Genomic DNA, 17,290 nt, shown 5'->3' on the forward strand with positions numbered 1-17,290 from the left:
TCACAGCAAAAGGTGCACAACAAAGTATTAAGTTAAAGGGGCCGAATGATATTGCACACCCATTCAGTTTTTGAATTTTCACAAAAATTTGAATTAACCAATAGATTTCGTTCAACTTCACAATTGTGTTCCACTTGTAGATTCTTCACCAAAAATTTACATTTGGTATCTTTATGTTTGAAGCACGATATGTGGGAAAAGGTTGCAACGTTCCAGGGGGCCGAATACTTTCGCAAGGCACTGTATGTAGCAGTAAAAGGAAAACTCCTTTATATCATAGAAATAAAGGTACCTGCTTTGTGCAAAAAGAAAAAAAAAAAGAGCATGAACCGCACATCCCAAAATCATACGTTGATCTAAAGCCGCTAGGCAAAAATTTATATACTGAGCATGAGGTTTTCAGTTTAACATTCTGATCAGACTGTATGAAGCCCACTGCCACTTCACGGCAAACCTCTTAGTGGGTCTTAACGCCCTAACGGAGCAGAGCCGTGCGGCGACCACCACCGCAGCGGTCATGCACCAGCAGGGCGGACGGCCTGTTGCCCCACAGCACCCATGCTGCGAGACTGAGCCCCCATGACTCCAGACCGCGCCGCCCCACCAGCACAAAGCCACAGCAACAATGGCCGCCACACAGCACCAGCACCAAAATGAAAGGAGCATTTAAACTCACCTTCCTCCAGCTCTTCAGTGAGAGCCAAAATGGGCTAGACCCCTTACTTTGCAGTCTCCTGCTAATTAAAATCACCTGTGCCAAATGGGAGGAGTGCTGGTCCAAGAAAGAGACAAGGACATGCTTTGTGCAAAAAGGAAAAAATAGAGCATGAACCGCACATTCCAAAATCAAACGTTGATCTAAAGCCGCTAGGCAAAAATTTATATACTGAACATGAGGTTTTCAGTTTAACATTCTGATCAGACTGTATGAAGCCCACTGCCACTTCACGGCAAACCTCGTAGTGGGTCCTACCGCGCTAACGGAGCGGAGCCGTGCCACGACCACCGCCGCAGCGGCCATGCACCAGCAGGGTGGACGGCCTGTTGCCCCACAGCACCCATGCTGCAAGACTGAGCCCCCATGACTCCAGACCGCGCCGCCCCACCAGCACAAAGCCACAGCAACAATGGCCGCCACACAGCACCAGCACCAAAATGAAAGGAGCATTTAAACTCACCATCCTCCAGCTCTTCAGTGAGAGCCAAAATGGGCAAGACCCCTTACTTTGCAGTCTCCTGCTAATTAAAATCACCTGTGCCAAATGGGAGGAGTGCTGGTCCAAGAAAGAGACCTCATGTTCAGTATATAAATTTTTGCCTAGCGGCTTTAGATCAACGTATGATTTTGGGATGTGCGGTTCGTGCTCTGTTTTTTTCTTTTTGCACAAAGCATGTTCTTGTCTCTTTCTTGGACCAGCACTCCTCCCATTTGGCACAGGTGATTTTAATTAGCAGGAGACTGCAAAGTAAGGGGTCTAGCCCATCTTGGCTCTCACTGAAGAGCTGGAGGAAGGTGAGTTTAAATGCTCCTTTCATTTTGGTGCTGGTGCTGTGTGGCGGCCATTGTTGCTGTGGCCTTGTGCTGGTGGGGCGGCGCAGTCTGGAGTCATGGGGGCTCAGTCTCGCAGCATGGGTGCTGTGGGGCAACAGGCCGTCTGCCCTGCTGGTGCATGGCCGCTGCGGCGGTGGTCACGGCACGGCTCCGCTCCGTTAGGGCGTTAGGACCCACTACGAGGTTTGCCGTGAAGTGGCAGTGGGCTTCATACAGTCTGATCAGAATGTTAAACGGAAAACCTCATGTTCAGTATATAAATTTTTACCTAGCGGCTTTAGATCAACGTATGATTTTGGGATGTGCGGTTCATGCTCTTTTTTTTCTTTTTGCACGAAATAAAGGTACCGTTACACTAAACGACTTACCAACGATCACGACCAGCGATACGACCTGGCCGTGATCGTTGGTAATTCGTTGTGTGGTCGCTGGGGAGCTGTCACACAGACAGCTCTCTCCAACGATCAGGGGAACGACTTCGGCATCGTTGAAACTGTCTTCAACGATGCCGAAGTCCCCCTGCAGCACTTGGGTAACCAGGGTAAACATCGGGTTACTAAGTGCAGGGCCGCGCTTAGTAAGAGCTTCCCTGCACTGAATGTGTCAGCGCCGGCAGTAATAGCGGTGACGTCACCGCTGTGCTCTGCTTTACGGCCGGCGCTGACACAGTCAGTGCAGGGAAGCTCTCGGCAGCAGCGCGTGCACTAGCAGCGCTCCTGCCGAAAGCAGTTTTAACCCTGTGGACGCCGGGGGACATGACAGACATCAGAATGTGAGTATGTACTGTTTTTTTTTTACTTTTACAATGGTAACCAGGGTAAATATCGGGTTACTAAGCGCGGCCCTGCGCTTAGTAACCCGATATTTACCCTGGTTACAAGTGAACACATCGCTGGATCGGCGTCACACACGCCGATCCAGCGATGACAGAGGGTGATCAGCGACCAAAAAATGGTCCTGATCATTCCCCAACGACCAACGATGTCCCTGCAGGGGCCTGATCGTTGGTCGCTGTCACACATAATGAGATCGTTAGCGGGATCGTTGCATCGTCACCAAAAGCGTGACGTTGCAACGATATCGTTAACGATATTGTTATGTGTGACTCAGCCTTAAGAGCAATCTAAACATTTTCATTGTCAGATTTGAATTCAGGAGGTTAAAATAATTAAGTAATGGCTCATTTAATTACCGAACCTGACAACTTTTGAAAATGTGTAGAACAGTGTGTCACATAATGAAGGATCAATCACTTTGAATTTTATCATGCTCAATCCTTAGCTCTCAGGAAACATAAGCCACTAACACAGCTGTCTAGCAGCGCACTACTTCCCTTTATCTATTGATAACACCAAACAAGAAGGTGTATGGTGCAGGGCGGCAGAAGGAACAGCGGAAGAAGAAATGAATCGTTTTTTAATAAATAGTTGGCCAACAACTATTGAAGATTTTTGGCCACTGAATACTAAAATGTTCTTACTAAAAACCATACTACTACTACTACCTTAAAGGGATTGTTCACCTTTGGGGACTTTTTCCTTACTTAAGTTCTTACAATTGGGGCTGAACAATTAAAAAATATATTTTTTTAATTGGATTTCAATAAAAATGTTGCACCGTTGACTTTCAATAGTCACTGTTCTGCACTGTCCATTGCTGCCTATAGAATCAGGTAACAGAGTTGATCACATTATGTTTTCTTTATCAGATGTGTTGAAGACATGATTTTGTGGCACTTATTATTGTGTGCATATGACAGGTTCATTTCCTGCTCTTGTTAGCACTTTCCTCACAGACTTCACAGCTCTCCAGTCCATAAAATGGCTGCTGGTGGAGGAGCAGTGCCCAGATCTGTCCATCAGTCTTGTCCAATTGTAAAACACCCCAATAGTACAGCTGTATTTTCTAAAACAGTATACTGATGGACAGGTCTGGTCACTGCTCCTCCACCAGCAGCCATTTTATGGACTGGAGAGCTGTGAAGTCTGTGAGGAAAGCGCTAACAAGAGGCGGAGGAGCACCTGTCATACATATTTAGCAAATGCCCACAAAATCATGTCTCCAACACTTCTGCTAAAATAAACATAAAGTGGCCAACCTATTGAAGGATCTTCAGGAGAGGAAAGGAATGGGACTTCACATAGCCCAATCTTTAGTAGCCTCAGGAGAAATGACAGTGACTTCTTCCATTTATCTTATTTAAATAAAGATGCTTGCATTGGCGGAGACAAACATTTGTGCTTATGGTAGAATTAGTAGAAATAGTGGGTAGTTGACCGACAGCTATCTCATAACCTATATGGACAAAAGTATTGGGGGCACACGCGTTAGTCAACCAGTTCAGTTTATGATTCAGTCCCATTGCCACCAACATATAACATCCAGCCCGTAGCCTGTAGTCTTCCTGTACTAATTGTTATGATACAATGGGTCATGCTCAAGAGTTCAGAGATCAGCTTGGCCCTATATTAGGATGCCACCGTTGTAACAAGTCAGCTCATGTCATGACATTTCTTCCTTCCTAAATATTCAGTGATCAACAATGAGTGGCATTATAGCATTATTTTTCACAATTACACCACACTTACTATTAATTGAGTTAATGTTAATTAATTGTCATTCCAAACTACAACTTACCCCACAAAACACAAGCCCTCATACAACTATTTAGAAAAAAATAAAAAAATAAATAATTTATGGCTAATGTAATAAGGAGAGGCGAAAAGATGGAACTGCAAAAACGCAAAAATAGTCCATCATCATTAAAGTTTTAAGTACTCCAAATACTTCAGTGATCCAAGTTGAAGAAGGGGCATATGGTATAGGAAATGAGTCAATTATCTTTGTAATACTACTGATAAACACTAGGGGGCAACAGTGCTCTATTGTTGTAATACAGATTTTCCGTGAATCTGAGCTCTTTTGATGGTCACAGCAATAAAGTGAAGATTAAATCTAAAAACAATATAAGGCTGAAGTGCTGAGCTAAACAATACTGATAAGATTGCAGGAGATGTCTAACATTTTATTTGTAGTCTTTTCCAGGAGTATGAAATATATCTTTGTACTTATTTTTATTAATGCATACTTTGTCCATGAAATAATGTAATGAGTGCTATCTATAGTGGCAGAATTGGCTCTATGGGACAAAAGTTATGATACACGTAGTTTCCATTACAATCCACTCTCTCACACGAAGCCTTTTACTTACTGTTGCATATAATGCAGAGTAAATGCTCAGAGCAGCGTGCTTGGACGGAAATGACCGCCTGGCCTTCTCAATCACTTCAGGATCACCAGTGCAGATATTTCCATTGCTGATAAACAGGTGGTGGGCAAGACACTCCGTCCCCGTGTAATTTGGTTTGCACACAGTCAAGAAATAGGGAGTGAGGTTGCCTGTCACTACTTGACCCGCATTTACAAAAATGTCTGTTGCAAACAGGCCAAAGGCAAAAACACCTGCAAGAAAGAAGAGAATGTCTTTAGAATCATTCAGTTATATGCTGTTATTCTGCATGGTATTAGTCCTCTACCTGTCCACTACTTAGCCAACCCCTTATCAATCACTATAGTACCCCCAAGAAAAATAATATCACTTATACTTACCTCTGATATCTGCGCCATTCCAGTGGTATCGGCACAGCTCTACCTGGGGCTTGCATGACATTGTTATGTCACGCAATCACTGTGGCCAAACAGCAGTTGCCTCACTCTCCCCCTCTTTGGAAAAATCAGACACCTATAGGGAGTTAGAGATCAGCTGTAGCTTTGTTTTCCTCTGGATGTAAGCTATGTTCTATGGAGGGACAGTGGGGTGGAACCTGATTTGCCACAGGGATTGCATGGCATAACAACGTCACATGAGCCACGGGAGAGCTTGTTAAGACACTGCTGGAACGTAGCCAGTGAGTATAGTTGCTATTATTTTACTTGGGGGTGACAGTGATTAAGATGGAGTTGTCCAAGTAGTGAACAATCCAATTTAAATGGGTTCTCCTGTTTCAGAAAACCCCTAGTCCCCTAGTTGCAATTTTTTGTAAAAAAAAAATCTCTACTGCTGCTGCCAATGTCTATTGCTCCCCAAATACTCATCATGATGAGTACACAGCTTCATACAAACTGCAGCCAGGGGAGAGGAATCTTCTGAAATCGGAGATCACCGTTAATTATAAAACAAAAAAATTATCTATTTCTCAGAATCATTTTCTCACAATTAATGATGAGCGAGTGTGCTCGTTACTGGAGATTTCCGAGCATGCTTGGGTGTTCTTCGAGTATTTTGGGCATGCTCGTAGATTATGTTTGTGTCCCCACAGGTGCATGATTTGTGGCTGTTAGCCAACCTGAACACATGCAGGGGTTGCCTGTTTGTTAGGGAATCCCCATATGTATTCAGCCTGTCTAGCAGCCACCAATCATGCAGCTGCGGGGACACAAACATAAAACACGAGCACGCCCAAGATACTCAGAGAACACCCGAGTATGCTCAGAAATCTTAAGTAACGAGCACACTCAGTCATCACTACTCACCATTTAAAGATCTTTGTTTGCTGCCATTTTTGAGGGCATCAGGAGTCATAATCTGTAAATAACTAATACATAAAGTCATAATGATTAACCCCTTAATCCCACCATTGGGTCTTTATATAGTGGTCAGTACGGTGCCTTATTCTACAGCGCAGCGCATTGGTGGATCAATGGCGGAAAGTATGAAAAACCACCTTAACTATCTTGAAATCCAAGCACTCCATGAGAAACAGACCCCAAAAAAGGAATGTAGAGCCTGGGTATCAATCTAAAATATGGGACTGGAACTCCACCACGTGACTCGTCCTGGCTCCGATGATGCGGCGTGTGATGTGCCCGCCCTTGATGTTGTCTACCACCTGGCTGCTATTAATGTTAGTGATTTTCAAGACAGGACTTTTCTCATTGGCTTAGTGAAGTTAAATGGGACCCTCCTCTGGTGTGACATCACCCCATGATGAAGGCTTGTGGTGAAACGCGAGTTGGGGATGCGCCATTCCAGCAGGAGGAAGTTATAGGTAAGGTGGTTTTTCATATGTGCTTTCATTGATCCCCCAATATGGTTTCACTTTGCTGAGCACTTGTTCCATTTATGTATTTACTACAAGTGATTCACTTGGTACATATATTCTTTTGAGTTTTTTTCTACTTTTGACAATTTCTTTGCCCCTCCCTAATTCATTCTTTCACCATTTTGTCATACAATTTGTATATATTTATTATTGTCTGCCATCTTCCTCCTGCTGCGTTTTGTTGCCCTCTTGTGTTCCCCTATTGTACTTCAGTTGTCTTTTATTAATGATATGTAATTATTTCAATAAAATGTATATTTAAATATACTTATTTTGACTCCATCATTCTTTGTAGGTTTTTCTGTTTTTTTAGGTGTTGTCAGCCTATATTACGCTTCTCGGTGGTGCCTTCACTTTTATTACTATTTTATTCCTCTAAATTAATGTGTTTGTATTTATTTATATAGACACACCAACAATTGACTGCTGACCCTTTTGTTTGTCTTTCAACCCAATAAATTTGTCAGAAATATGAAAAAAACATGATGGATATGTTCCTTAGCATCCAGCCATTATCTTTTGATGAAAAATACATTCCTATAAACTAAACATATCAACATGGTATAAAAAAAAACAACTCCTAAACATTGTAATAACAATAAAAAGTGCAATTATTAAGCATAAAATATACTGTATTAAAGTGAAGACAGGTGATTAGAACAACTGCACTTTCCCAGAGCATCGATGCAGTACCGACTTAGGGATCTTGGGTGCCAAACCATGTGAAAAATAATGAGACAATGTCCATGTCCAGAAGATGAAAAAGAGGAAGTGGCACTGACCATCTCATAAAATTGTCCTTTTATTTGGATTTACATTAAAAAACCAGGGGCGGGAGAATTCTCAGTGGAGACGCACTGGAAGATGGCCGTTTCGCGCTACCATGCGCTTCTACGGGTCCTTCCAAGGACTGGTTGCTTCAACTTTCTTCTACTATTCACATCTATATGGCAGGATCCCAACATGCTGAGATGGTATCTGCAGGTTAGACTATTGATTTGTACATTTCCTGTTGCTGATATAGGGCCAAGTGCTGAGATTGTCATCATTTACATCGGTCGCCGTAATTTGGCTCTACTTTTATTATTTCCAAAAATTATTTTACAGGAAGCCAATTAATGTCTCAGTTGTATAGCACAGTTATAGTATAGCTCCTACCCCAGTGCTGATCACTGCTCCTATGCCACTTGTAGTAACATCTCCTATGTGGTGTCTACCTTCAAATTAGTATAGTGAAAAAGAGCTGGGGACTACCACCATACACCAAGTATCAACATATAATTTATTGCAGTTTAATCTCAATCTTATACTCCATCACTTGTCCAAGTAGCTGAGATGTGACTGATAGAGAATATAGGTCTCTCTCCACCTAAAATCTCTGTCACTATCCCAAAGGTGTACAATGAGATCAACTCTGCAGAGGAACCACTAAAAAGAATGTTGTGTTAGGCCCCATTGACACGTCCGTGATCAGTGTGTGGCGCCCCAGGGTCCTGGTCGTCACAGTACCATTGCTTTCCTCACTGGGAGAGTGATATTACTTTTGGAAGCGATGAAGAAGATCTTTTATCAGGTAATCACCATACACACAACATGTTCACACTCCAGGCCCAAGGGGGAGCTTTTGATCCTATTCCTACATGACTCTCCTATATATATTGTGGTTTGGAGGGAAAAGAAAGGCAGATTGTCAGAGAAACAGAAGAGAGCAGACCAACATAGAGTGTCAGAAGGTCTGAAGGGGCCGTGTAATCTGAAGTACTACAGCTCCTGAAGAAAGGGACATCCAGAAGGAAAGGACATTGTTCAGTGAGAGTGAAGGAGAGCGTGGCACAGGCGAGGACACCAGGGGGAGGACAGCAGTGAGCAAACTGTCTCCCTGGCTAAGCGCAGATAACCGGTAGCCAGTACACCGAGGTTGTAAGGGACTCTAGGACTTACATCAGAACCCAGCAGGACAGATGAACTGCAAGTTACCTGTCTGCCACACACACCTGAGACACAGTAACACATAGAGCCCGGGGCATGATAGAGTCCCTGTAAAAAGGCTCAACTTACCTGTCATACAGGTATTGTCCTATCCTATATGGGGGACAGAGAGAAGAACTGTGAGGACCTTATCTGAAGCCATAGGCAGTAAGGGACTACAACACCACTGCGCTAGAGGAAGGCTTTTAACTCCACCTGGTAAAGGGGACTCTAGATTCGCTTCCAAGCCGGCTGGACCCTGCCTGCCCTGTGATCTGGTACCATGCACTGTGGCTCCCTGAAGTCTTCAGTAAACCAGATAAAGAGACTGCAAACCTGTGTCCTTGTTCTTTACTGACCATTCACCATCTTCCATCTACACATCGGGAGCCCTGGGGATATACTTCACCTGTGAGAAGTTATACCATCTAGCTGCCATAACATCACCCCAGAGGACCCCTTAAAGCAGCGTCGGTCCCCACTGACCGAATACCACAGGTGGCGTCACGAACATAAACTTTATCCAATTTCTTTTTACATGGGTGCCCAGGGCCACGGACCGGGTCGCTGCCACAGTGACATCCCCCTGTGAACACCGGACCCGGTACCGGGTGCCCCACGGCCCTGGCGGGCGACTCAAATGTACATGCTGTATCCGTTTTTTTATGGATACCACACGTACCCATTATAATCTTTGTTGTTGTTCACACATCCATGTTTTTCTAGCAACATGGATGAAAAGGGTACAATACAAGTCGCTTTCAGCACACAGAAGGCCATCCGTGTGCCGCCCATGTTTAAAATTGCAAAGTAAAGAAGAAGCTTTGTCATTTAATTATTACTTTTGCCATCTGTGAAAAATACAGATGACACACTGATGGTAAAAACGGACACATGGATGACACACTGATGGTAAAAACAGACACACGGATGACACACTGATGGTAAAAACGGACACACTGATGGTAAAAACAGACACAAAGACCATAAATAAATAGACACACTGATGCCCAACATTGATCTACCATTTTTTCATGTATGTGCTTAAACACAGACATATAAATGAGGCCTTAGAGCTCTTTTAGACTTCAGTTCCACTGGTACATGTGGCAACAGTTTTCATACGTCCCGGAGACACTTACACAAGTAGACTCATTCAAGTGAATGGGTCTGGACACGTCAGTGTATTTCCACCATGCATCCATGGGCAAAACATACTGACATGTCCATTTTTGACAGCAGCATGGGCCGAAAAACATTGTGCGAACGTGCACACTGATAACACAAGGATAACATCCGTGTGTCATCAGTGTGACAATTACTGGTGCCTTGGAATTAGCGGTACTGTTCACGCTATTCCCTGGTGCCTGGTGCTGAAGACAGCTCCCATTACTGTCCCCTGCTCTGCCGGTGATCAGCACGAGCAGGGGACAATGTTGAGAGTTGTATTCAACTGATAGCAGTGATAGCAGGAAGCAGCTGATGGGAGTATTCATCAGCCGCCATATGCAATATAAATATTTTTTTTAAATAACATGGATTCTCCTGCATTTTTGATAACTGGCCAGGCAGAACTGACAGCTGTGGGCTGCAACCCTCAGCTGTCAGCTTTAGCAAGGTTGGTTATCAAGAATAAAAGGGTCCCCACGTCGTATTTTTTAATCATGTAAATAAATATTTTAAAAAAAATGTCTTCTTTGACAACCAGCCAAGCTAAGGCAGACATTTGGAGGCTGGTATTCTCAGGCTGGTAAGGGGCAATGAATATTGACCCTCCCAACTAAAAATAGCAGCCCACAGCCACCCAAGAAAAAGTACATCTATTAAATGCGCCAATTATTGCCCTTTGCCCAGCTCTTCCCACTTGTCCCCGGTTGGAGGCAAGCAGGTTTCATATTTGTGGGGTTCATGTCACCTTTGTATTGTCCTGTAACATCAAGCCCATGGGATAGTAATGGGGAAGTATATATAAGACACCTATCCATTACTAATCCCATAGTAATATTGCAAATAAACACATAGCCAGCATAAAGTCTTTTTGAAATAAAAACAAAACACACTTTGACATTGTGATGGTGTGATATGCTATGTGGGTATCATTTTGTGTATATTTCTATTTTACTTATTTTCATGGTGTTGAGTTGTTATTTGCCATCTGATATTTTCCCCACAGTTCTGTATTGTTATCTCTCCACAGGGTCAGTGAATAATGTTGTTTGCTAATGTTCTAATGACATGTTGACCTAGCTTGTTGAAACAATGAGCCCCTGCGACCCACCCCCCTAACCTGTGAATGGGGAGGTGAGACACAGACCAGTCTTGTTTGGAACTATGAAGTGAACACAGCATGTCAGAGAGAGAAAAAAGGGAATATGGACTGTTATCCTCTGTGCTTGATTGTTGGACTTTTATCCTGTAACTGAATTGCATTTGTGTTCTGGAATATTTTTATACTTTGTGTGGTGGATTATATGGACCTTTCGTGTTTTTGCCTAAATAAAGGTTCTGGAATTGTTCACTATTCTCTTGCTCTGTTGATTGTGTGATACTGGAGAAGGAACCCGTGACAGACATTTTTATTTACAGTTATATGAAAAAGTTTGGGCACCCCTAATAATCTTAAGCTTAATGTTTTACAAAAATTGTTTTTTTTTGCAACAGCTATTTCAGTTTCATATATCTAATAACTGTTGGACACAGTAATGTTTCTGCCTTGAAATGAGGTTTATTGTACTAACAGAAAATGTGCAATCTGCATTCAAACAAAATTTGACAGGTGCATAAGTATGGGCAGCCTTATCATTTTCTTGTTTTAAATACTCCTACCTACTTTTTACTGACTTACTAAAGCAGTTTTTTGGTTTTGTAACCTCATTGAGCTTTGAACTTCATAGCCAGGTGTATACAATCATGAGAAAAGCTACTTAAAGTGGCCACTTGCAAGTTGTTCTCCTGTTTGAATCTCCTCTGAGGAGTGGCATCATGGGCTCCTCAAAACAACTGTCAAATGATGTGAAAACAAAGATTATTCAACATAGTTGTTCAGGGGAAAGATACAAAAAGCTGTTTAAGAGATTTAACCTGTCAATTTCCACTGTGAGGAACATAGTATTAGGAAATGGAAGAACACAGGTACAGTTCTTGTTAAGGCCAGAAGTGGCAGGCCAAGAAAAACATCAGAAAGGCAGAGAAGAAGAATGGTGAGATCAGTCAATGACAATTCCCAGACCACCTCCAGAGAGCTGCAGCATCAACTTGCTGCAGATGGTGTCACTGTGCATCGGTCAACTATGCAACGCACTTTGCACAAGGAGAAGCTGTATGGGAGAGTGATGTGAAAGAAGACGTTTCTGCAAGCACACCACAAAGAGTGTCGGCTGAGGTATGCAAAAGCACATTTGGAGGATCCAGGAACTCATTAAAAGCTACAGGAAGCGACTAGAGGCTGTTATTTTTGCAAAAGGAGGATCTACTAAATATTAATGTCACTTTTCTGGTGAGGTGCCCATACTTATGCACCTGTCAAATTTTGTTTGAATGCAGATTGCACATTTTCTGTTAGTACAATAAACCTTATTTCAAGGCAGAAACATTACTGTGTCCAACAGTTATTAGATATATGAAACTGAAATAGCTGTTGCAAAAAAAACTATTTTTTAGAAAACATTAAGCTTAAGATTAATAGAGGTGCCGAAAGTTTTTCATATAACTGTAAAAATAGCAAACAGTTATACTCCCGTAATGCCAATTCCATTGAAGCCATAGTCTCCTGTAAAAAAAACAAAATTAAAAAACAACCGTATCCCTCACTTGTCCATCGTTTTGTCCCATGCTGTAAACCATCCCTGGGGACAAACAGTTTTCAACCTGGATGGTGCCAAGATGCGACCATCCACGCTGAGAATCACTTCACATTCACTTCAGTGGAATGGGCATTAGGTGAGTATAACTGTGTTTGTTATTTTAAAATAAAGAAAATCAAAGTGTGTTATGTTTTTATTTCAAATAAAGGATTTTATTCTAGGTGTGTGTTTATTTACAATATAACTATAGGATCAGTAATGTATAAGCGTCTTATAGAAGCCTCTCCATTACTAAGCCATGGACTTGTTGTCACCGAACAATACAAAAGTGTCATCAACTCCACAAAGATGAACCCCACTTGCCACCACCACAGATCAAGTGTAAAGAGCCAGGCAAAGCACCAGAATTGGTGCATCTAATAGTTGTGCTTTTTATGATTGTAAAAAATATGGCATTAGAACCCCTCTATTCTTGATAGCAAGCCTTGCTAAAGCTGACAGCTGAGGGTTGCAGCCCCCTGCTGTCAGTTTTGCCTGGCTTGTTATAACAAATAGAGGGAAACCTAAGTAATTTCTTATTTTATTTATTTAAAGCACAGGCGCCGGCTGATGAATACTCCAATCAGCTGCCTCCTGCTCTCGTTGTTATCAGTTGAATGCAACTCTCAACATTGTCCCCTGCTAGCGCTGATTGAAGCACAAGCAGAGGACAGTGATGTGAGCAGTGTTCAGCATCCAGCATCATAGAATAGAGTGACCAGTACCGCTGATTCCCAGGCGCCAGTGCGTGTGATACTTAAGCAACACACAGGCGGCATATAGTTGCCATATGTATGCCACAAGTATTAAACACACAGACACTGATAACTCTGGCACTGGTGTTGCCAGTACCTGGAATATCAGGATGTGTGAAAGAGCCCTTAAACAGCAATTTTGGCCACTACTAACTTGATAACTCTTGAAAGAAACTGAGAATTCAACCAGTGTCTATGCTGCAAGTCTATGAAAACACAGTGCTCATTGAGTATGTAGTTTTAGTTGAGTTTCCTTGAGTTCAAACTGGCTGCAATGAGTAAAAGGCTAAAGGAAGGTAGAAAAGAATATAGCTATTCCCCTGTGTACATTCCATCTAATAGGGATTTTGATTTATTTGATTCTTAAATCTGTGTATATCAGACTTTGCTATTCATTGAATGTAAGCCACTTATGGATAACAAAGTTTCTATTGTCTATAGAGAATATTATACAAGTATAGTGATGAGACCTCTGAAGCATGTTTGGAAATAGGAATAACATTTCTATGTAAAACTAATTGAAAATATTAAGTCAACATTGTCCTAGCAGCAGATGTGTTTGATCAGTCTGCCGCAATTCTGGAGTAGTTGGTATAGCAGCACAGCCTTTGATGCCCAAAGGGGAATTCCACAAGCTCCACTACATGGCAGTCTGCCAGTCATCAATACCATGGATGTTCACAAACAAATCAAACTCAAGGATGTCTCAAAGTTATTTAGTTAACCCTTGAACGAGAAACTCAGAACATCCAGATATATACTGGGTCAATCCTGGAGTATGAAGACCAAATTTTAGGTTTCAGTGAGCACTGCCAGCAGTTCTGTGCCACTTAATGTGTTTTACGTATTAAAGATCAGCACAACTTTAATGTTTGTAAATAATTAACTGGATTCTTAGCTGAATGTTTTCTGTAAACTATTACTCAGTTACTTATTGCGATCAGTACAATTAACCATTACACAAAGATTCCATCAGCAGTCCCAGCATAAATACAGTCCAGCATTACTACACTTTCATATTTTGATTTAGCATTCTCTAAGCTGAAAAGATCCCAAGGAAACGGGGTGATAATCCTTATTTCTGTCAGTTTTTAATTCTCATGGGGTTATGATATCTCTTTATCTAGTACTTTGTGAGATCTTTGACTACTCAGAGGAATTCAGGCAGAATTTAAAGGGTTATACCCAAGATTACCAAAGGATAGATGACAATATCATAGAATGTTAGAGTTGAAAGGGACCTCCAGGGTCATAGTGTGCAACCCCCTGCTCAATGTAAGATTCACTAAACCATCTCAGACTATTCAGCCTCTGATGGAAGACCTCTATTGAAGGAGAGACCATTGAAAGAGAGCTCACCACATCTCGTGGCAGCCTGTTCCACTCATTGATCACCCTCACAGTCAAAAAGTTTTTCCTAATATCTAATCTGTATATTCTCCTTTTCAATTTCATCCCATTGCTTCTCTTGTTTCCGTGTGCAAATAAGAATCATTCCATTGCTTCTCTTATTTCCATGTGCAAATAAGAATAATGATGATCCCTCTACATTGTGACATCCTTTCAGATATTTGTAGACCATTTTTAAGTATTCTCTTAGCCTTCTTGTTTGATAGCTAAACATTCCCAGATCCTTTAACCGTTCCTCACAGGACATTGTTTGGAGACAGCTCACCATCCAGGTGGCTCTTCTCTGAACTTGCTCCAGGTTTTCAATATCTTTTTTTAAAATGTGGTGCCAAGAACTGGTCACAGTATTCCTGACCAAGGAGCAGTAGCGGGTAGAGATGGGCAAACCCAAACAGTTAAGTTCGAGATTCATACCAAACACCTACTGTTCTGGCGTGGACCCAAACACACACTTCACCAGGAAGTCCATGTTACTTTTCAGGTTTGGCACCCTGAACCCTGGGTGTTTCTCATGCTTAACCCCTTCCCGACATTTGACGTACTATCCCGTCGAGGTGGGGTGGGCCCGTATGACCGCCGACGGGATAGTACGTCATCACCGATCAGCGGCGCTCACGGGGGGAGCGCGGCCGATCGCGGCCGGGTGTCAGCTGCATATCGCAGCTGACATCCGGCACTATGTGCCAGGAGCGGTCACGGACCGCCCCCGGCACATTAACCCCCGGCACACCGCGATCAAACATGATCGCAGTGTACCGGCAGTATAGGGAAGCATCGCGCAGGGAGGGGGCTCCCTGCGGGCTTCCCTGAGACCCCCGGAGCAACGCGATGTGATCGCGTTGCTGCGAGGGTCTCCTACCTCCTTCCTGGCTGCAGGTCCCGGATCCAAGATGGCCGCGGCATCCGGGTCCTGCAGGGAAGGAGGTGGCTTACCGAGTGCCTGCTCAGAGCAGACACTTGGTAAGCCTGCAGCCCTGCACAGCAGATCGTCGATCTGGCAGAGTGCTGTGCACACTGCCAGATCAATGATCTGTGATGTCCCCCCCTGGGACAAAGTAAAAAAGTTAAAAAAAATTTTTTCCACATGTGTAAAAAAAAAAAAAAAAAAAATCCTAAATAAATAATAAAAAAAATATATATATTATTCCCATAAATACATTTCTTTATCTAAATAAAAAAAACAAAACAATAAAAGTACACATATTTAGTATCGCCGCGTCCGTAACGACCCAACCTATAAAACTGCCCCACTAGTTAACCCCTTCAGTAAACACCGTAAGAAAAAAAAAAAAAAAACGAGGCAAAAAACAACGCTTTATTACCATACCGCCAAACAAAAAGTGGAATAACACGCGATCAAAAAGACTGATATAAATATCCATGGTACCGCTGAAAACGTCATCTTGTCCCGCAAAAAACAAGCCGCCATACAACATTATCAGCAAAAAAATAAAAAAGTTATAGTCCTGAGAATAAAGCGATACGAAAATAATTATTTTTTCTATATTTTAGTTTTTATCGTATAAAAGCGCCAAAACATAAAAAAATGATATAAATGAGATATCGCTGTAATCGTACTGACCCGAAGAATAAAACTGCTTTATCAATTTTACCAAACGCGGAACGGTATAAACGCCTCCCCCAAAAGAAATTCATGAATAGCTGGTTTTTGGTCATTCTGCCTCACAAAAATCGGAATAAAAAGCGATCAAAAACGGTCACGTGTCCGAAAATATTACCAATAAAAACGTCAACTCGTCCCGCAAAAAACAAGACCTCACATGACTCTGTGGAGCAAAATGTGGAAAAATTATAGGTCTCAAAATGTGGAGACGCAAAAACTTTTTTGCTATAAAAAGCGTCGCTGGTTTCACACTTGCGTTTTTGTCTGCAGCGTTTTTTGCACAAAAAAACGCATGCGTTTTTTCCCTATATTTAACATTGAAAACGCATGCGGTTTTTTTGTACGCGTTTGGTCGCGTTTTCAAACGCATGCGTTTTTTTTCTGCATGCGTTCATTTTCAGAAATACAACCTGCAGTATTTTCTTGCGTTTTTAAGCACATGCGTTTGTTTGCGTTAAAAACGCATGCATTTAAACACACTGAAAAGCCACCCACCACCATCAAGGTGATAAAGGGATCCAAACCCTAACCCTAACTCTACCCCTAACCTCACCCCTAACCGTTTAATGAACATTTTCTGACAGTCATAGTGCCACGTATTTCAGTGCCACGTATTTCAGTGCCACGTATTTCAGTGCCACGTGTTTCAGTGCCACGTATTTCAGTGCCACGTATCACATATTTCAGTGCCACGTATCACGTATTTCAGTGCCACGTATCACGTATTTCAGTGCCACATATTTTAGTACCACGTATTTCAGTGCCACGTATTTCAGTGCCACGTATTTCAGTGCCACGTATTTCAGTGCCACGTATTTCAGTGCCACGTATTTCAGTGCCACGTATCACGTATTTCAGTGCCACGTATTTCAGTGCCACGTATTTCAGTGCCACGTATTTCAGTGCCACGTATTTCAGTGCCACGTATTTCAGTGCCACGTATCACGTATTTCAGTGCCACGTGTTTCAGTGCCACGTATTTAAGTGCCACGTATCACGTATTTCAGTGCCACGTATTTCAGTGCCACGTATTTCAG

At 42.4% G+C, this 17,290-nt stretch overlaps 1 protein-coding gene across 2 annotated transcripts in view; it reads right to left on the reverse strand.

The window, feature by feature from the left end:
• PLPPR1 (phospholipid phosphatase related 1) overlaps positions 1 to 17,290 on the reverse strand; it is a 287,389-nt gene that overhangs the window by 35,924 nt on the left and 234,175 nt on the right. For both annotated transcript variants that reach the window (XM_077250553.1, XM_077250544.1), the window contains exon 5: positions 4,764 to 5,014. In XM_077250553.1, coding sequence (XP_077106668.1) covers positions 4,764 to 5,014 — 251 coding nt within the window. The remainder of the gene's footprint in view (positions 1 to 4,763; positions 5,015 to 17,290) is intronic.

Source organism: Ranitomeya variabilis, chromosome 1 (assembly GCF_051348905.1).
Source record: "Ranitomeya variabilis isolate aRanVar5 chromosome 1, aRanVar5.hap1, whole genome shotgun sequence".
Classification (NCBI taxonomy): domain Eukaryota; kingdom Metazoa; phylum Chordata; class Amphibia; order Anura; family Dendrobatidae; genus Ranitomeya; species Ranitomeya variabilis.